This window comes from Paralichthys olivaceus, chromosome 8, assembly GCF_024713975.1.
Source record: "Paralichthys olivaceus isolate ysfri-2021 chromosome 8, ASM2471397v2, whole genome shotgun sequence".
Classification (NCBI taxonomy): Eukaryota; Metazoa; Chordata; class Actinopteri; order Pleuronectiformes; family Paralichthyidae; genus Paralichthys; species Paralichthys olivaceus.
Window position 1 is genome coordinate 14509016 of NC_091100.1, and position 21361 is coordinate 14530376.

The 21361-nt window shown below is 40.9% G+C and overlaps 2 protein-coding genes across 10 annotated transcripts in view; both read left to right on the plus strand.

Moving 5' to 3' along the window:
- rab11fip4b (RAB11 family interacting protein 4 (class II) b) overlaps positions 1–7684 on the plus strand; it is a 49899-nt gene extending 42215 nt beyond the window's left edge. For 2 of the 7 annotated variants that reach the window (XM_020084364.2, XM_020084366.2), the window contains 8 exons: positions 265–368; positions 459–599; positions 929–1010; positions 1526–1663; positions 1893–2051; positions 3703–3783; positions 4262–4405; positions 4969–7610. In XM_020084364.2, coding sequence (XP_019939923.1) covers positions 265–368; positions 459–599; positions 929–1010; positions 1526–1663; positions 1893–2051; positions 3703–3783; positions 4262–4405; positions 4969–5085 — 966 coding nt within the window. In that variant the 3' untranslated portion in view covers positions 5086–7610. Of the gene's footprint in view, positions 1–264; positions 369–458; positions 600–928; positions 1011–1525; positions 1664–1892; positions 2052–3702; positions 3784–4261; positions 4406–4968 lie in introns of all 7 variants that reach the window. The other 5 variants (XM_069530200.1, XM_069530199.1, XM_069530197.1 and 2 more) reach the window with 4 other exon arrangements.
- A 777-nt stretch (positions 7685–8461) lies between these two features.
- The window catches only part of LOC109627448 (uncharacterized), a 65377-nt gene continuing 52477 nt past the window's right edge, over positions 8462–21361 (plus strand). The window contains exons 1-5 of one of the 3 annotated variants that reach the window (XM_069529963.1): positions 8462–8622; positions 8727–8770; positions 9716–10214; positions 10584–10684; positions 10786–10957. In XM_069529963.1, coding sequence (XP_069386064.1) covers positions 9724–10214; positions 10584–10684; positions 10786–10957 — 764 coding nt within the window. In that variant the 5' untranslated portion in view covers positions 8462–8622; positions 8727–8770; positions 9716–9723. Of the gene's footprint in view, positions 8623–8726; positions 8771–9715; positions 10215–10583; positions 10685–10785; positions 11695–21361 lie in introns of those variants that run through there. The other 2 variants (XM_069529962.1, XM_020083972.2) reach the window with 2 other exon arrangements.

Genomic DNA, 21361 nt, shown 5'->3' on the forward strand with positions numbered 1-21361 from the left:
TAAAATGACAAGACTATGGGAATTGCTGTACTATAATAATGACTTATATTATGGAAAATATTAGTGCTACTACAGAGGCCTTATGTATTTGCTTTTAACTATAGAGTCATTTTGCTTTCATGTAATTAAAGATATTAGTTTTGTTGTTTTTTATTGTTTTGTCATACTGGCCAGCATTTTTGAGCAAACATCATTTTAAATAGTTTTTGTGGCTTTGTTGGATACATTAGTCAAGATGACAGAAAACTTCTCTGTTTCTATCAGGTGACTTCTCTGGAGAAGAAGGTGGCAGAGCTCGAAAATGAGATTCTGATGAACGGTGATCTCAAGTCCAAGCTGAAGCAGGAGAACACACAACTAGTACACAGGTACAGAAAGCTGTTCTTTCAAAAATGGAAAAAGGTTACACTTTGTATAGACGCTGTGTTGAATTTTATGTGACGTGTTCATCATGTCAGGGTTCATGAGCTGGAGGAGCAGCTGAAAGACCAAGAGACACGAGCAGAACAAGGTCTGCAGGAGGGACTGAGACGACATCGAGAGGCCTACGGCAAGATGGAGCGAGACATGAACACACAGACAGAGCTGCTGGCCAACCGGTGAGACACACACACACACACACACACACACACACACACACACCTCTACTAATGTACACCAGGTTAAGATTTTTCTTTTTTAGTATGAGAAGATAATATGAGTCAGTGTTGCTCATAAATCCACTTATATGGGGAAACATGCACATCGACATGTCTGCTTGTTCAGAGAAAATACTGTTTGGATCTTAGAGATTCCGCCTTCACATTAGTCAGCTACTCCTGGAGCCACAGCACATTGTTTGGCTACAGCTGTTCTAGGCTTGCACTCACTATGAGACACTCATTTATATATAAATGTACACTGACACACAGGATCCTGTGTTTTTCAGAGTTAAGCAGCTGGAGGAGGAAAACTGTGAGATGTCTCTTCACATGTGCCGACTCAAGTCACAGACGGAGAAACTGGATGAGGTAAGTCGTGTTTACTTGTCTATGTATATTTGCTCACTTTAATCCTGTTTGTCCTTTTGTTATTCTGCTTTGTTTTTAAAGAACACATCTGCTTTTCTTTCTTCCAGTGTGACATAGGTTTTTGTTAAATAGTTAAAAAGACCAAAGTCCGCAGTAAAGTCACAAACAACACTGCTCGTCAAGGTGTTTTCTGAAAGGCAGAGCACGTAAATGTTTTCAAGTGATAACCCAAATTGAAATGATCAACCTGAATATGAGCACATTATGTTTCCTTGAATACATCTAGGGCAACTCGTGAGGAATTGTCATTTTAGTTACAGGATGGGTGTGAGAACGGCTGCGTATTGAACCACACCTCTTTTTTGAGTGTAAATAAGTAACAGCAAACCGGATCGTTGTCAGTTATACATGTTGTCGAATGTGTGTCACAGAAACTAAACTTAATATATTTAAACTTTACTTAAATAACTTCACTCTGAAACCAGACCTGTGTGCGTATGTCTGTCCCTTGTCAGGAGAAGCAAAGAATGACAGACAAGTTGGAGGACACCAGTCTGCGCCTGAGGGACGAGATGGACCTCTACAGGAAGATGATGGACAAACTGAAACAGAACAGACTCCAGTTCCAGAAAGAGAAAGACGCCATGCAGGAGGTGAGAGGGTTGTTCTGTGCAATCACACACACACACACACACACACACACACACACACACACACACACACACACACACACAAATGGATTCTGTTCTACTGCTAACTCTCTTTCACCTTTCTCTCTCTCTCTCTCTCCCACTGCAGTTATGTCACCTCATACACCTACACAGAAAAAAGCTGCATTGACATTATATAACATTGTTCATCGGTCCTTTATCTTTTGTCCAGCTGATAGAGGACCTGCGTCGAGAGCTGGAGCATTTGCAGCTGTTCAAGCTGGAGACTGAGAGGCCGGGCCGCGGCCGCACCTCCTCCACGAGCCTGGCCGACTTCAACTGCAGGACCAGGGAGGTGGAGCTGGAACACGAGGTCAAGAGACTCAAGCAGGTACTGATGAAAACGCCTCTCTTCAAATATTTTGTTGTGTGTGAGACTGCGAGTTGTAGCTCTTGGTTTTCAGGGATATCTGCATAGTGAGCAAGAAATGCTTTCCACACAATGACCACATTAAATTCAATTTGTGTTTTTTGGCCAGTTATCTGTTTTTTCTGTAAAATGACACAGTTGCTGTACAAAAACAGTACGTTACTCTTGGAGGAAATATTAGTAGTAGTTTCAGAAGATGCAGCTCATAGATTCATACTCAAGTTACATTTATCCCTGCAGAGCTCAGCGCACTTCACCAGGCTTTTCTGCCTCGGCAGGCAATTATCATTCACCTGCATTCAGTTATGTGTAACTGTGCCCACAGTGTGGACAGGTGGTTGGTAAAGATCGTGTTGGCCCTTCTTATTCCCTAAAAACTCCTTTAAAACTCCCAGCACTATCCTCAGCATAGAGTACTGATAGTGATGTGACCGAGAGTCCAGTGGACCTTAACCCAGCTCAATGTGGCAATACTGTTCAACATATTGATTCTCTGTTCTTTGGTTTCACTTTTCCCTAAATACATTTGCCTCTAGGTACTTGCCTACCAAAGTTACTGTAAAGAGACTGGAATATCATGCTCCTGCTTCCAGTCTCCGCAAAGTGAACAGACCTGGTGCAAAGTAAACATGAGAGATAAGGGAGCAGATGAGAGTGTTCCTCAGATGTCCTCTGATTAGACCTGTAAAGGACGTTTTCTGTAAGCTGCGACATGTCATGCTGTGGATTGGAAATTGTGCTTCCACTGACCTGAGCCAAAAGTTATTATCAAAAGGAGAAGTTGCTAAAAGACTGATAAAGGAAGGTATAAGGTCCATGTCCTCCAGTAGCCTCGAGCCGATCCTGTCACACTTAAGTGAAGACGAGGAAGAGGAGATAATGGGTTTTTTACCAGCTTCGGTCTGCAGATACTTTTTTCATGTCTTTCTTTATATCACCTTCTCCTGGCAGTTTTAGCCGGAGAACAATGCAGTGTAATTGTCTGGGATCTGATAGGAAGCTGTGTGTAGGTCAATGCTTTGATTTGACAGATGCTGACCTGCAACATCTATGAGAAGGATAAAGTCACTATCTGGGACCCGGTTCTGACCTGGTATTAACATCTGTCCTGAGTGGTCTGATTCAAAGTGGTCAGCACTAAGTTCAGGTCTGAACTCACCAAAATGCATCTTGAGATCTGATGAGTAAATCACATTCTGTGCTGGTCCTGGATGCATGTGGCCACATTTTTTTTGGTTCGGACCAACAACTCAGCTGACGTCCTCTGACCCACCAGTGTCACCATGAATCAAACTTATTTTTATGCTTTTCAGTGAAACTATATTCAATTTATTTATGGCCACAATATCAACACTGATCACCACATAATGATACTTTGCCACAACACACACACACACACACACACACACACACACACAAACAATGACGTCAGATGCATCTGTAAGCTCAGACTGGGTTAAAACAAATCTTTGTGCAGTCTACTATAAAACTCTCTGTATAGAGCGGAAAAGTGACACAAGCGTTTCCAGAGGACACATTCTAGATGCATTTTTTTCCGAGGTGTGAACTCTTGCCTGTGCGCCTCTGTAAATGTCTGTGTATGTGTGTCCAGCCGTTTGCGTCCCAGGACTTTCCTCCCTCTGAATTCCAGCACCTGGTGTTGTCTGGGGCTTGGCTCCACCCTGGCCTAATGGTAAAATTGCTTCTATGACGTCTGACCTCCCCATTAACCACTAATCATATTGGACTAGTGTGAACTTGCTCGAGCTGAATTGGGGTCAGTGTTGCAAACCCCTCTTCCCAACTGATGGTTAAGAATCGAATGAGGGTATAAAGCAAACTGACCTCTTGTCAGCGCTCACAGGCAACTTAATCATGGAGCTTTCCTAACAAAGCAGGGGAGCAGTTTGTTCCGTAACACGCGTAACCCATGTCATGTCCTGTAGGTGTCGCTGAAATAGATGTGCATTGCTGTGTGTGCTGCTGGCTGAGGTTCCACATGCAGTGTTTTGGCGAATGGGCTGAGTGAGGCTTGTGTAGTGGTCATTTCAAAACAAAACAAAACATAAGCAGCTTTAATGTACCTGTGTGGTCCAGATGCATATCTCATTCTCCCCTCTCTCTCTCTGTCTCTCTCCCTCTCTCCCTCCCTCCCTGACTCTGCATTGTAGGAGAACCAGAAGCTGAGGGAGCAGAACGATGATCTGAACGGTCAGATCCTCAGCCTCAGTCTATATGAAGCAAAGAACCTGTTCGCCACTCAGACCAAGGCCCAGTCTCTGGCTGCAGAGATTGACAATGCCTCCAGAGACCAGGTAGAAATTGGGAGCAGAAACATTCAACCTTCTTTACAAAATGACAATGGAAATGATCAGCATATATTATTCTGAACAATATTGACAGCTGAGACTGAAGCGATTGGTCGAACGTATGTATCTGATCCATAATTTTTTAGCTTCATTCTAGATAGTGGAAGAACATACAGTCTATGATCTGAACTCTTTTCTTAAATGGATTTCAACAAGGTTACAGGATACTTATATACAGTTGTAGAGAGAATATTAACTTAGAGCCGAACTCTATATCTAGCACCAGTGTTCTGGATATTGCACTATTGTAGATTTGAATCTGTTGTGCATAATATGCAGGTCATCACTATGTATATGGTCACATATACACACATAACTGCTGACCAGTACCATGGAAATAATCCATAATCCAAATTATCTATGCATAAAAAGACCAGCAGCATTTCTCTGTACAAAGTGACATTAATTTTGTATGTTCTTGCAGTGGGTCAACAAAGGAATAGTTTTATGTGTGCAGTGTTAAAAATAACTGAAATGAAAAGACGTTTGACATACTTCTCTGTCCCCAGCTAATGGAAGCCCTGAAGGAGCAGGAGGAAATCAACCGGCGTCTGCGACAGTACATGGACAAAATCATCCTGTCCATCCTGGACCACAACCCCTCCATCCTGGAGATAAAGAACTAGCAGTGACTCAACTGGAGTGAGACTCATCCTCGAACTCGGGAGGGCGAGGATCATTCCAGTTGCTGCATCTAGACCTGATTCCAGAGTCTGTACCAGAAAGCAGAGAACCGGGACATATAAATAGACAGGCATCGCCCCCTGCTGTTTGTGGCTGGAATAGAACTTCTTTGCAGCAAAGGCTCAAGGTGATTTTTCACGGAACTACAGAGCCACTGGTTGCTCTCTGACTTTTGATCATACTGCTGTGACTCTGCAGCGTGATCTTCCCTGCAATGTTTTTACTCCTCTAAACTGAAGACAAAACTGGAGATCCTGCATTCAACCATCACTGGACATAAAGTTCTCGGGATTAAAAACTGGAATGATGTATCAGACCTGATGTGGGTTCTACTGTTTCCTGGTGTAATGTTAGCTGAGGCAGTTAGGTAAAGTGTAGAGAGAACTTTAGGACAATACAGTGAGACAGACAAACAAAGTTGACATGCAAGACTGTAAACCTGAGCAAGACAGACACGGAGACGGGTCAGTCCACTGTTGCCCCATCTGTAGACTGCTTTCTTTTCTCCCCCTGTCATGTCGGTGTTCCCTGAATGGATGTGATGTGCTCGGACCAGCAGGTGTTGAAAGTAGACTGAGGACGGAGGCAGAAGTGGTGAGAGAAAGAAATGAGGAATTCCTCGATTTGAAGTTGAAAAAGGTGAATTAAGAGAAGGAGGATGCTATCAAAGGAGGGTTGGTTTTTTTGTGAAGTCAGCAAGGGTTTATTGAAGGTGACGTTTTTTGTTTTGTTTATATTCTGGAGAACATGTCTTCCAGGAACTTGAAACAGCACTTGCAGAGTCAATCAGTCCAGTGGTGAACCTTTTTTCACCGAGAAGTGGCCCTTAGGTCGGTTCAGACGAGCAGCAGAGTGTCACTTTATGAGGCTGCAACCGAGGAGTGTCTTTAAATTGTATACTTCCGTGGCTGCTATTCGCCAGCAAAGAGCATGAGCTTGAAAGTGGATTCTCTGTCTCTAGCAATAGACCCAATGATGTTGCACAGAAATGTAATGATATGAATGTACAGGACATAAGGTGGAGTGACGAGGAGCTATTGTAACGTGGTTTACTTGTCTCTCTATGCTCAGTCAGATCAACTCAGATACTGGATGTGAGCGTCCATCACCTTTTTGGTACAAAAAACTGGATTAGTATGTTTTTTTATTCCTAACTTTATTCAAGAATGTGGTCTTCAGTTTGCCTGCAGGATATAATGTCACTTGGACAGATTTCCTGCGCTCACACTCCTGTGCGCACATGAAAGCGTTCTGATTTCTCCTCTCTCTTCCTCGCTCTTGTTTTTTTCTTCTTCTGCGGTTGGATTATTTTGTGCGATAAATCTTTCAAAATTCCCCAACCAATAGAAATGCCAGTTGTAGTGTTGAAAATGAAAGTCTCCCACACACATCGTGGGTGTGTTAGCTTTACTCCAATTTTTGCACAGCAAAATCTGAATGTGACATCAGTAAATCCTGCTCTCAAACAGAAACACCACGCTGTCGAATAAAGACGGGAAAAAATCCAACAGATTCGCAATCTCTGAAGCCTACATGGCTCAGATTGTAGAGAATGGCTCTCTGATACTCTCTTATTCTGTAAATATCATGAATGTACAACTTGATATTTCACTTTGTGTGTGGCCAAAAAAGGCTTTTTGAATTTAAATCCGTAAGACGCGGTGTGAGACATGAACAGTATTCTGTACTGTACTGAGGTCATTATTTAAGATGGGAAATAATTACAATCTGCTGTGTCATGTAATGATTTAAAACTTGAGTTTTGCTTCCTTGCACAAAAAAGAAGTTTGTTTCCTTTTGCATGGTTCAACTTTTCTTCTGTCTGTGCCTTTTTGAGGACATTTTTCAGGAAGACGTTGCTATAGATTTCCACAGGTACGTTTCTATGTCTGTGTCCGACATATTTTCTGGAATTGTAAATGTTGTAATTATATAGTGATAATTTGTATTCACGTGCCACTCACCACAGTTTTTTCAGATTGACAAAATGAGATTTTATACAGTTTTATCATGAGAGAACTTGTGATTGCTTTAGGTGTTCACATTAGAAAAGCACTATAGCACAATGCTTTGTACGGTACGCAAACCAGGTTAGCAAATTGGGAATATTTTGTCAATGTAATATTATATTTTTTAACGCAGTGGGGGACTTTCTGTTTAATGTCTCAGTTTTTTTGTTATGGTGAGTCCATTGCTTTTCAATTTGCTTTGAATTGGCCTTTTTACATGGTTGTAAATCGTCTTCCTATCTGACACTAAATGTTGAGCATTATGAGCAATATTAACTTATCTTCCAACTGCTGATTTTTGTCCTGTTTTGCTTCACAAATATATAGCTGCTCGTGCCAACCTAGATCTAAAAAGAAAAAGAAAATTCAACAGTGCATTGATTGAAATGTTTTTATTATTAGGACTATTGAATGCAATGTTATCACTATAAATGGCAATAAAATGGCTTTGGCAGTGATGCTTTCTCATGAAATGTCATCATTTTAAACTGTTTTCAGTCCTCACAATAAACTACAATTTCTAAAACATAAATCCACTTATTCTGTTCTGTCAGTGAATGCTACTGATCTCTTAACCGTCGCAGTGATAAAGCTGTTTTTCTGTAAATAAAAACATTTACCACCTTGAAAATGATCTATTTATCTACAGTGTCGTCTCAAATATCCAGGCCATCAAGGAAACATATGATTCAACCAAGGCCTGTTGCCTGTTATCTGAATTAATACTGCAGTTTCACCATGTTTTCAGTTAGAGAACGTTTGAGAGATAGCAGGATGGTTTTGCATCATTTAACTCTCCACAGAAATAATTTGACAGACGTATGATAATATGACCTGCACATGAAAACAACAGCAAAAAGTCCCACAACAACAATTAAATCTTTGTGAAGGTATTGAAGTCTGCTGCTCATCAGTGGTGATGGAACCTCTCAAAGCATTGAACTACAGCCAGGTTCATCACTTTTGTGGGTCCCATGGAAACATTTCCATTTTCGCAATTTGCAGCACGTACCTGTATTTGCATGTGTCGTGACTTTTTTTTGCAGTGCATGTGTCCTCAAACTGACAAAGTGTTTTTTTCTATCTGCATTTTTTCTTAATTTGTAAGTGTTTTTTCTATTTGCCTTTTTTTTTTTAATTTGTGATTTTTGATGTGATGTTTTTTTTATTTACACGTGTTTTTTCTATTTGCATGCGTTTCCTTCATTTGCAGTGGGGTTTTTTCGTTGTTTGCAGGGTTTTTTTTGTTTGCAGTGTTTTTTTATTTGCATTGGGGTTTTTTTTATTTGCAGTGCCTTGATCTCTCTCTGCCACCGTAGGTTTCTAAAACCCAAACAAACCGGCAAACATGGAACCGATGTGACTTGCATTTTGTGTCATGGCGCCCCCCACCGGCACCTGTCCCTCCTGCTAACCCGCTGCCCCCTCAGTGTGTGTGGGTCACTGCTGCTGCTGAGCTCCATGGTACAGGTAAGAGGTCAGCGGGTTAGCCCGGAAACATCAGCTCCGTTCAGCCGCAGGTTGTTAGAATCGTTTTAGTAATGGGTTGAAATATTCCTCCATCTGTCAATCAGCAGGTTAACTACTGAGACGTGTTAGCAGGTGGCTAAGCTAACAGGTGGTACACACACACACAGACTGCACAATTGATTGGACAATAAGGAGGAAGTAGGAAACGTGTATCTGCCCCTTTTCTCTAAACATACTACATATGGTTTACTGTGCTTTACAATTTTAAAAACGAATGTTTTTAAATTTGTATATTTTTGTTATTGACAACAATCTAAAGTGGAAAAGCAACATACTGAGTTTCTAAGCTGTAGCACTCAAGTTCATTTATTCCTACTAAAGACATGAATCCTTGAAATGGGTGATAAACGTTTGTATTGTATTGTTATAGTTTAACAATATAAATCAGGCCCTGTAATCTGCTGGATTTCAGCAGTGATCAAATGTTACTCAAACCTGTGTGCACTGTACATCACAGGGACTATTTTCACCGGAGGATTAAGAGCTGTTACTGCTGCTGTGGAAGAGAATGTGGGAATGACTCCAAACAAAACACATTCTTCACAATGAAGTAACCTGATCTTTTATAGCTCTTGGATATCATTTGATACAATGGTAATGGTTGATGGCACTGAGGAATTACAAACACAAATATACAATATCACTAGATTCATACCTTAAATGTTGTGTGTTAAGTTATTAATGTACAGCTGCTCATTCCCACTAAAACTAAAGGTTTGTGAACCAGACTTAGACGTTAACTTGAAATCCACACAGTGAGTGGACTTTGATGATTAAGAGAAAGACACCATCTGCTGTAATTCCCAGTCTGTCAATTATAACTTTGATGTTCCTCAATATAAAAAACATTTAGGTCTCTTGGATAACTTCAGAATATCATGAGCCTTTGTTCTGGCCATCAGTTTTAATTATTTCAACTTATTCACTGAGAAATCCTGTTTGTCCGTTTGGTATGACATCTGACTACAATACCCAGTATTTCAATTTTCTTTCATTCTGCTTTTATATCGAACCTTCTGTCTGTACATCACAGGTGACGCAATGCTTCAGATTGATATGAACGTCAAGGGTAGAAGAGGAGGAACGCGTCACAGCACCTGTAGAGCGAGCAGTCTGGTCAATGGTCATGTCCTAGGCTCGGGTATTGTTAATGGGACCGCCTCTCATAATGGCTGCCCAGCTTCTGCCATGAAGAACAGTGAGAGCACACCAGCTGGCATTCTGAATGGCACCAAACCACAACACATGCTTAATGGTTATATTAACCACAGGCGCAGAGGCAAGTGCACTGAAGCAGCGCCCCCGAGGACGCTCAGGAAAGGAGGAGGTTTGATTTGTGCCGTGACTGATGCCTCTGCTGGGGTCAGCAGCTCAGACATTTCAGATGGTGTCTCAGTCAATGGGGCCGCAAGTCTAGACATGTCAGCTTTGCTTGGTAATTGTGACCAAACGGCACCAGGGCCCAGCCTGTCAATCTCAGCAGCACCGGCGAAGAACCGGAGGAGAAGGAAGAAATCCAGACGTGATAAGAGGTGAGTCACCGACCTGATGTCTGATTTGTGATACAGCCAAAATGCTTATTACGTCAATATTATTCAATGTTTTATATATATAAGTAATCCTGAGCCATTATGACGACATAAGATGAAGGAAATTGCAGCTATTGACAAATAAAAAATACCACCCCATTGTCTCCTCTCTTTCGATGGACCTGCTAACAGCTCTACATATTCTGTTACCAGGACTTTACACATCGGCTGATACCGAGTACTCATCCGATACCAGTGCATTTAAAAAAAAAAAAAATCAACTGTAAGATTTCTTATCATAAAACAGGCCCATTGCAAAGATGAAATTTGTCTTATGTTGAAATGTTTAAGCTGATCCCTCAACTTCTACAGAGTCTATGTGGTGCCACGAGAGGAGGAAGACTGGGAGGACGAGGTCCAAGAGGTCACACTCACTGGCTGGGAAAAGATGTCCTTTGGGTGCAGACCCTATGGTAAAGAAAAACATTTTCTACCAAAATGTCGATATGTTTGGTTTTTTTATAAGAAAAGTTTCAAGTACAGATGTTTGACTGGAGTTTTTTGTCTCTTCCAGATCCAGAGGATGTGCTTCATTTTGCTTTGCGGGATCTGACACTTAAGCAAAGAGAAAGAGTCGACCTGCCGCTGATGGTCAACTACAGACCAGCCAAACGCCACCCACGTCCTCTCAAGCTATCCTGGTACTACACTCCCCCTGAGCCAGGCCAGTTTGCAGACGCTGACGAGTAAGCCACATATTTTCTGTAGAGTTAGAGGAGTGCATCGGTGCCCATTGGAAAAATTAGATGTTGGCCTTTTTATTTAGCTCTTAATGGCACTGTGCAGATTTTCTGGTCGTAGTGCCCATGCCAAGAATATTTGTTCAGTCATTATCTTTCTTGCTTCCTATAATCTTAAACATTAGTGGAAGACATTAAATTTAAACCTTCAGGTTAGTATCTATGCAAAATCAAATTGTTAAAGCTATTGGAGGGTGGAATCTGGGTTGAAATCAAGTTGTTTTTTATCATTGGTTCTATTTTATATTCAGATTTTATATTTCTTTTAAATAGCAAGATATTAATTGGTTAGGCTTCTGCGATCTTAAGGAATGATTTTAGTTAATGTCACACTTCAGTGACTGTTGTTATCACGAATGCATTTGCTGTTGGATTTCATAGCTCCATCATTTTGCTCGTCTTTTAAAGAACTAAAATAATAGTTTCTATCTTTTAAGTTTTTGTGTTTGAATGCACCTGAATCGGAGACACTGTTTTGGTCATAAGTTGAGCAGTTATATAAATTGTATTGTTTATAAATTGCACATGTTCACAACAAATACACGAAGAAGAAGAGGAATCTTAATTTGGGACGGCCAACCTTACTAAGACATTTTGGGTTGATTGTGTAACAGCGACAAATCGTTACCTGCCTGTTCAGATCTTCATTTTCATAACAGCAATAAATCTAATTTTTTTTCTAACTTGTGCTCAACCCTTTCCATGTCTATCTCCATGAACATGAGGTTCACCCCTGCAGCAGGGCGAGTTGGCCTACCTCTGCTTTGTCTATTCATCCCATTTGACTACATTAATAATAATATTAATACATTTTATTTGTATAACAGATTTAACGATGCTGAAATGCACTTTACAGGACTACAAAAAAACAAGGCAAATAAAAACAGTAACTATAATTATAAATTAAACATCGTAAACACACATTGAAATATAACATGCACGTCTTAATCATTAAATGCAACTCACAGATTCACTCGTTGTTTCTGGTTTGAATTAAACGGACTGTTGTGTTGAAAGGAAGATTGTTAGATGTGATGACAGGACTTGGCCACTAGATGGGGGAGTTGTTGTAAGCTTTGGTTGTCTCTGCCTTCACTCCACACACCTTGGGGAGTTCATAGGGTTCATTCCCAAGGACTTGGGAGACACAAGCACTTACTTGCATGCTGCTCAGTCCTCATTTCTCTCTGGAGTTTCATTCCGACCAACAAAAGAGCTGAAGGAGTTGCAGGCAACTGTAACCAAGCTGATTAGTGTCATCTAATAATGCTAAATCATTCATGTTCACAGACACCGTGTCAATAATAGATTGAGGTCATAATCTCCAGTGAAATCCACAGGCGTGCAGTCTGATGGGACTCTGTAGTTGAATTTTAAGCAGAGCTCTGTGGGCTTTTTTTTCTCTCAAGCAAAAGTATGCAACAGATCCGCGGCTATCAAAGAGATGAAGTCACTTTTGATGTTCCCCAGCCCTTTGTGAGAATTTCATTGTTGATGTTGAGGGTAAATGTGGCTGCAGGAGCGGCGATAATGGGGGAAAGATGATGACATTGTGCTTTTCTGCTGTTTGCAGGGATTGAACGGTCACTGAAATGTCAAAAGTAAGTTTACCATAACACTATATATGGCTAATCCGGTGGGGGGGGGGGGCACAATGTTCATGTGCCTTTTGTGTCTGTGTAGGTTTTCTTTTGGTCACCCCCCCATCAGACAAAAGACATACAGGTTAGAGCTGAGTGAACGTTGATACTTTTCCCTGCCTGTACTCGATGGCCTTGTGATAGAGTGACGACCTGTAAAGGCTATACCCCGCCTCTCCCCCCGTGCATGCTGGGATAGTTTCCAGGTTGTTCAGTCCTGAACAGAATAACTTAAAAATGTATGGATTCACTTTCATCTGCGTTTGTCTTTATCTGTTTGAAGCATTGGTTTCCAGGAAGCTGACCCAGACCGAGTGTCATTGTTCATTTACTCCACCGATGATCATTCTTTGCAAACTTGGCTTTGCTCTAACGTGAAATTCCACTCCAAAGCAGAATTCCCATATGCTATCTATTTGATCTTTTAGACAGTTTAATAAATATTTGTGAGCAGGAATAACTCTCCCAGGTCCAGAAACCAGAAAACCCAGGTTCAGATCTCGTCATGTCGTCATGAGATGGAAGCCTTTCAGCTGCTTATTCCACAGGAAGTGATGCATGCTCGCAATCTTCACGTCCATGTGACCTGTTTTGTTTGGAAGTATTAAGAAAAGTATTTATTATTGACAAAAATGTGCCTGTTTTGAAAGTCCTCTTCAACACCCTCGGCCTCCTCTCAGAGCCCATCTGTTATTCATTGTCACTGGAGCGGCTCACATACTGGTGCACTCTCACTTTTCGCTCTGTAAGCCTCGGCTGCTCTACATTGACAAATCCTGACTAAACCAGCATTCAGGATCATAAAATGGTGCATTTGCCTTTGCATTCAGGGGATTTCCCTTTATTGCAGCAGTAGCTATTATAGTCTTGCATTATAACATTTTGTGGTGGTGGAATAATAGAAATAATGTCTCATACATGTTGAAACCTTGGTGATTTATTAATGGTCTTATATGACCCTGTGAATCCTCTCACCACATCCTGTGTTGTGGATAAAGCAGCAGATATAACGCAGGTCTGAGCTGACCACTCAAACTGCTGCTATGGACTTTATTGCCCACAATGCGAATAAGTCGTAAACTCTATAGAAAAACAAGAAGATAGATTACAAATAAAAACAATAGTAAAAAACTGGAGAGCTTGGACTTTATTCAAAGACAGTACAGTAGACCCATTCCAAAAAGTAGTTACCTTATACTTAATAATTTAATAATTGCACTTGGGAGAAAATATTTCTTGTAGTGGTCTTCTGTGTACAATGACCCACCCAGGTAAAAATAGTGCATTAATGACAAGACCTTGATCGTTTGTCATGCTGAGATGACTTTGGGAAATCAGCTCCAGGCCTGTAGCGCCACATTTCTCACATGTGAATCACCACCACTTCATCTGGTTCCAGTGTGACCAGTCATTTAGCATTCAGCCTCGTTATTGATCTGACAACATAATGGTTTGTTAGCCTGGCACAAGAAGAGACCCAGGAGGAGACAGGAAGAAGGAATGTGGTCAGCTCAACCTCCTGCAGCTACCCAAGGCAAACACGCTGCGGTAGCGGATAGACATTTGTCATGAAAATCCCTATCACCCTGACTGTGAGGTCCTATAGTGATATTCCTCCTCGTTGACCATGTAGATGCTTCAGCCAGATGTCTTTTGTAGTTGTATGTAGAAGTGATACTCTTCCATATATTCATCTTAATGTAAACAAAACCCTTGTAAAGACTTAAACCAAAGATAATTCATCTCCATCAACATGGACACTGTGGTTTATTATGGGTCAGTCTCACATACACTGTCCTGCTGCTGTAAATCTTCAGCAGAGCACCAAACCTGCTGTTTAAAATGGTCCACAGTGTTTGCAAGAAGCTCCCCTGCTGTTTTTGTGTTTGTTTTGTTTAGTAATATTTATTTCGTCAGTTGGAACCAATGGGGATTTAGGTGATAACAGGATAGGGAAGTCAGAAAATATTAAGAGCATAGCCTGTATATAAAGATGGGCGACATGACTGCACTTCAAAAGTGAAGCCAAAGCATCTTTATTGCCCCTTGGTGTTTGACTTCAGTATTGGTCATAAATCTTCTCCTCCTTCATGTGAATGGGACATGGACCAAAATGAAAAGGTAGAGCAAACAACTCTTTTGATAGTGAGAGTAGGTGGAGATGCATCATTCACCTTTATATCCAGGCTATGATTAGAAGCAACACTTAACATGTTGCCGTTTTCATTTAATTGTTTTACAGCAAGAGCAATATAGAATATTGATATTATAATGGATTCCTGTGATGTTCTGTGATATGTTTTAATGTACTGTATCACTTGTTGGCGTATTTTATGCAGTTGTGTAAATTATGCAATAGTATTCATGGCATATTTCAGATTTGATTTCAGCTTACATAAGCCTAACCCTACATGAAATTCAGTTATTTTAAAGACAGCTATATGTAAATAACTGCAGAATACACTCAACAAAGGTGCAGTCATAAATCTAATCTTAAAAGTTTTCCTGTAATATAAGGCAAAGTAATACATGCTAAGCTAAGATGCTGAACCATAACGTACTGTAGTTGCAGTATTAGGTTGTAACCAGTAGTTCACCATTAGGATGAATAAGACCAGATGAATTGCTCTGTTCCCTTAAGTCCTTCCACACAAACAGCATGTGATACAGTATGTGTTGTGTCAATAGGATCCTATAAATGACCTCCCACAGCGTGTGATAAATCCTGTAACCGGTTCAGACAGGCAACTACAGCCCTCTTGATTCTCTTCTGTGACTCACCTCCAGTCGAGGCTTTTTCATCTCTCCTCAGCGTGTCCGGTCATTTTCTGCGCCTTCTCTTGATTGATCTTATAATGGCATGTTGGCAAGTACAGGAAGATGCCTGTGGGCAGCTAACCACAGCCAGAGCTAACCAGTACAAAAACATAAATAAATTGGCTGTTTTGGGGAGCAGGGATTCCAGTAAATTAGAACAATTATCTGCAGTCCACTCGTGAAAATTGGTAAAAGATGGAAACTACAAGGCCCTTTGGAAAATCTGCCTCAGTCAGGCTAGATCCATGCCAGTGTTATTTAATTTGGGATTTTTTTCCCTTTTTTTGGCAACATTAAATTTAATGGCTCCTTGGCATTTTAGATTCTCTCCACTTCCTGGAAATGGTGCATAGTGTTTAATGGCTTGTTTTAGGCTGTGAGGATGTGAGCATGTTGATCTCTCTGAGGTTCTGTGTAGTCAAACTGCATCGCTTCCCAAAGAAGAAGGTTCATGGTTTCCTGTCATTGTGACTTGACCCAGTAGGAAGATAGCCAGAGTATAAAGATGTGGGTGATGGACCACTGAGGAAAAAAAGCATATTGCCTGTGGAAAGAGTTGGCAGTCGGCCACTGTAAAGGTTACAATAGCCTGATGACCGAGTACACTGTTTCTTAACTTTGTGATGAGAGGAAAAGGTGTTGCAATGCTTCAACAGTCTCATCTATCTCAGCTTGTCGATTACTAAATCAACTCTCTTAGTTTCCAACGACATTATTGCTTTTTATATTTTCAAATCCTGTGTCGCTGTAATTAAGTTTTAACATATTATATATGTTTTGTGGTGGGTTGTTCTGAGAGAAACCATTGCCACATCTGGTGAACAGAAGAAGGGCAACACATTTCGCTGAGTCAGAGTGATTGGAATTGGAGGCGTTTGCCTGGAGTCAAATCTTCACCATATGGTGAAACTGGAGCGCTGTACTAGCGCTGCAACCCTGGCTCTGGTAAACCTGCTTCCTGTGTGTCACTCTTCTGCTATTCTAGGACATTCTTGTTGTAGCACGATGGTTTTTATTAGGGTACAGTAGAGGAAATACATGCAGTATGTTTTAACACAAAATTGCCTCCTGATTCGAATTATAGCAACATATTTCTGCTGTGCTGCAGCCACAGTCCGGCTGGTATGAAAGAAACTGTCCCAACTGTCTCTAATTTTAGGAACTGAAACATGAGAAATTCTCGAGTGTTTAATATTGAAAAGCACGATATGACTGACACTGTCTGCATAATTCCTCAGGGTTATGGGTCCATTTTATGCTGAAGAGAATAATATTTAAGAGTTTGTGTGGATAGTTTTTTCTCCCTTTGCAAACAAAGTAGGCTTGGTTTGAACAGCCTGAGGTTAGTTTTGCTCTGGTTTAGACTTGCTTGTGCTCTTGTCGTGCCCTCCTCTGCAGCATACAAGAACAATATCTTTTCCAACTGTAAAATGTAGCTCTTCTTCAACATCTTGGTAGTCTAGTCAATAGATTCTTCACAGGACAGTTTTTGAGATTAAAAGAAAATGATTATTGAGTCTATAGCCCCTTTAATTAAATCTGTCAAGTAGGAGTGACTCATTTCTTAATCATGAATAGTACGTTTCACATATTAATTCTGCTATTGTCGAAGAAACTTGAAGGTTTTTTTTACTTGGAAAAAAAAACCCTTATCACCAGTCATTTCGACCATTAACATGTCAGCTCTGCTATCACGCAGCTAGAGAGTGAAGACTGTCTTAGCTATATTGAATTCTTACAATATTCTTATTATCTAAAGGCAGGTTTTCAGTTGAGACTTCTTCTGGACGGAACACACGGTAATTAAAGGGTTATTAGTCGCCATGCAGGCATCATTTACAGCCTGCAGTACTGTGCCAGGCCCAGACAGAGGCAGTGTTTATCAGCCATGCAATTACTGACCCTCTGGCCTGTTGGGATGCTGGGCTCGTAGCTCGGCTGGCTGCTGTGCACCGGCCTGTGACGACCTGCATGTCTGGCTGCTCTTCCTACCTGTCTGCCTCCTACTTACCTGCCTTCATCTGTCTTCCTACCTGTTTCTCTCACTGAGAGCCTCTCACTCTCCCAGTCAGACCACTTGCCTGCCTGCATCTCTGGACGCCTGCCATCCAGTTGCATTTCTCCTGCCTGTCAGTCTTGCAGCAGTCGCCGACAGGCTGTCACTCTCCGCTCAATCTCTGGGCGTCTTTTGTCTGTACCTCTACCCGCTCGCCTGTCTGGCTTCCCAGTCGAGGGACGGCTGGATTGGTGCTGGATAACAAGCATCCCGCAGACCCACCGCTCACATACAAGAACGGAGACGGGGAGGGTGAGAGAAAGAGGGAGGAGGGCGCATTGATAAATGAAAGGAGAGATAAATGGAGAAAAAAGACAGAGGAGAGGGATCGTGAGGGAGCACATACAGTGAGAGAAGGTGTGAAGAGAGGGTGAGAGGAAGGGATGGAAGAGATAAAGAGGAACAGAGAGAGAAGATGAGGGGAGGATGAAGCAGATGGGGAGACAGAGGGGTGTAGTGCTTATTAAGAGGCTCACTGCTTTATCTTTATTGAATGAACACACATACATACTGTTACTCTTAGGAACAGCACTGAGGCTATAGAGACTCTACATGCACAAAAACATCCAACAACAGAATATCCACTCACACCTCGTACACATGCACACCCACACAGGCAGTCGTCTATAGTGCCAGACTCCTGGGTCTCTCTGCACACAATCACTGTGATGAGACCTGCATCTGAATTACAGATGAGACTGTCTAGTGTAAAGTGCTGTAGTCAGAGTTACACATTTACAAGTCATTTGTATAATGTACGACTTTGACTGGATGTTAATCTCATCAAGGCAACCAGGGCCTGGAGTATCTCCCTCTCTGCTCCGACCCTATTTAGAATGAACATTTTACAATAAGTGGGGATGGGATTAAGCTATTTATTTAGCTTATGAATGAATTAATGCATCCTGGAAAAGGCTGAAAAAGGAAATCAATAATCAGTTTGTTTACTATTTGTATTAGGAAGTCACGATATTTAATTCTTGTCGATATCCAATATACAGATTCTTTTTAACTGGTTTTGACTGATTGTATATATACACACGTGTTTTTCCATTTAATTACATGGAGCATTCAGTCTCTCCTGTCGGGAAATTCAAATGTTATTCTTTCTCCTGTTGTGTTGACACATTGGCAGGTACAGACATGCAATTCTTTTCAAAATACATATTCACAGGGCAAATTAAGAAAATTATTTATTCAGGGATTCTGTGTTATCTCATCTCATCTGTCTGTCATATCGGCAGAATTATTCATATCGGGCCAATATTTCCTTTTAAAGCTATAGCTGCCAATACTGTTGCTGTGCTGATATTATTCTGCATTCCTAGTTTTTACATTTCTTAAATCAACAATTTGCTGCTTTTTTATTTTATATGATTGTCAACCAAAAAAATAAACAATCTGAACATGTAACTTGGGGCTCAAAGAATTGTGATGGACATTTTCCACATTTCTAGAATTAAACAAGTGATCGATAAAAATAAATCTAAAGCTTAATTGATGATGAAAATAATAACTCAGTGTGTGAGATGCAGCAATTTATTTTATATTTGCATGATGTACGAAAGAGCTGGTTCTCTTCATTCATCCTCTGAGTGATAGCTCATATAGTTTACTGGGTTTAGGGTTAAATTATTCTGTATTGGTAAATGCTTTTAATTTATATGACAAATGGTTTTATTCAGAAATGCCCAAAATTCTATAGTTACATTTCATGAAATGTGGATATTTGCTGGTGTCCTTGTTCCTTTATGATAATTTGCTGAGAATGTGTCAGTTTGGCATAAAACAAATTGAAAATCCCTAATTAAATATATTTGTGTTTTTCACTCCTAGTCAACCAAACAAAACAACAATTTGAACATGTAAATAACAATAAATCTATCGATTATTTGATGATGGAAATAGTTGTGAGTGGATTTCCATGTCCAGTTCAGTGTGTGAGATGCAGCAAAAGGAGGATTTTATATACATACATTGGTGATTCTCTTCATTCATTATACTTTTTATTCAGTATGGAGTGATTGCTCATAGCATTAGCCTACATGCTGCTTGCTGAGCTTGTAATTATATCTTTGTGTGTGTGTGTGTGTGTGTGTGTGTGTGTGTGTGTGTGTGTGTGTGTGTGTGTGTGTGTGTGTGTGTGTCAACAGACTTGAAAAGGAAGAGAGGGGGGTGGGGTGTTGTATCAGCCTCTGTGTGTGTCTTTGATCACCGGGGCTGAACCCAGAATCCTCATTCTCCACATTACTCTGTGGAGCGATAAGAGGAGTTGTAACTCGCCAACGCACTCCTCCCACACCTATTTCTACGATTCACAAAAACACATGCAGTCCTGAACACCATACATCACTGAGGAATCTGCCCTTTAAAAGATGAATTACATTCACTTCCTCTGTCTCTGTCTGCCTCTCCCTTTTCTCTCCTGCCCTCCTTCCTCCCTCTTCTCTCTCGGCACATGTGTTGTCTTTCCATGCCTTTTGTAGCTGTGGTCAGCGGAGCCATCTTTGCAGCTGTATCCACAGTCATAGCTAACTTTCCGAAAGGGGAAGGCCCGTCCAACAGCACATAACAAAGGAATGTGACCTGACTGTCACAGCTGATAGAGATATCTGCGAGCTTGTGTCTTAATTTGCACTTGAGCAATAGCTGCTGGTGGAGTTCAGCTGTTTCCTCCTTTATTACATGATCTGTTAATTGCCTTGTTTAGTTTTTATCTGCAATGGAAAACACGTCTTGACTCATGCTCTAAAGTGGATGAGATTAGTGACAGAAACCTGCATAACAATCTGTTTATGGTGACTTGCTGTTTTGGGACGCTGACACTTTCTCCTAAATCTGTCATGTCATTCATATATAACATCAGTGGCTGTGGACACACGACCACACATGCTAATTTCACTCTCTTTTTAGAAGTCACTTCATTCGTGATGACATGTAGAGTGGTTAGACCAATGTTGTGATTTTGTTAAAGGACAAACAATTACTTTAATAACTCAGTTAGTTGGAAAAAACAAACATTTTGCTGTGTCATTTTCTTTGGAATTTAGAAGTCTGTAGCTTGTGAACCACTTTGAACTATTGCACTATATTTATAATCGATTCTTCATTTGAGACAGTTTTTTAATAAAAATGACAAATGGCTTCTCTATAAAACTTGGTCGTGGTTCATTTTATAAAGCAAACGATTAAGAGGATAATTGAAAAATATTCTCCTGATTAATGTATGGTATAAATGGTTACAAATTCTGTTTGTTTTTAAGGTTCCTAAAGAATAATCAATTAATCAGGACAATAATTGAGAGACTGATCAGGTAATTGAATTATTTCTGATTAATATGTTGTTTCAGTAATGTAAATCCTGGCTTGATTATCTGCTTGGTTGTCCATCACCACATGTGACCTGATGAGTCATTGACAGGATTTCCTTTGTGTCCTCAGATGATGCTCAACATGCATGTTTGGCTCTCACACATTCTCAGCATTTGGCATACATACAGTTTAACAAAACCATCCCTTCATGGTGAATGAATCACTTTGCTATACATCACCAGATAAAGAGGAAAGCCACCCCACCCCCTCACATACTAATTAACCCGGCCATGTTTTGTCGTGATCCCTGTCTAAGACCTCTATAGTGCAATGCATTGACATCGGACAGAGCTGTCTGCAGTTGATTTTTTTTTTTTTTTTGGCACTGCGTGGGCAGAAGAGTGGGCATCTGGTGGAATGGCACCTCTGTGCCCGTGGCGGTGTAACCTGGCACCGGCTGCAGAGAGATGGCAGCGTCGCAGGCAGACAAACAGAGGGAGCGGGCACTGTATCCAGGACGAGCAA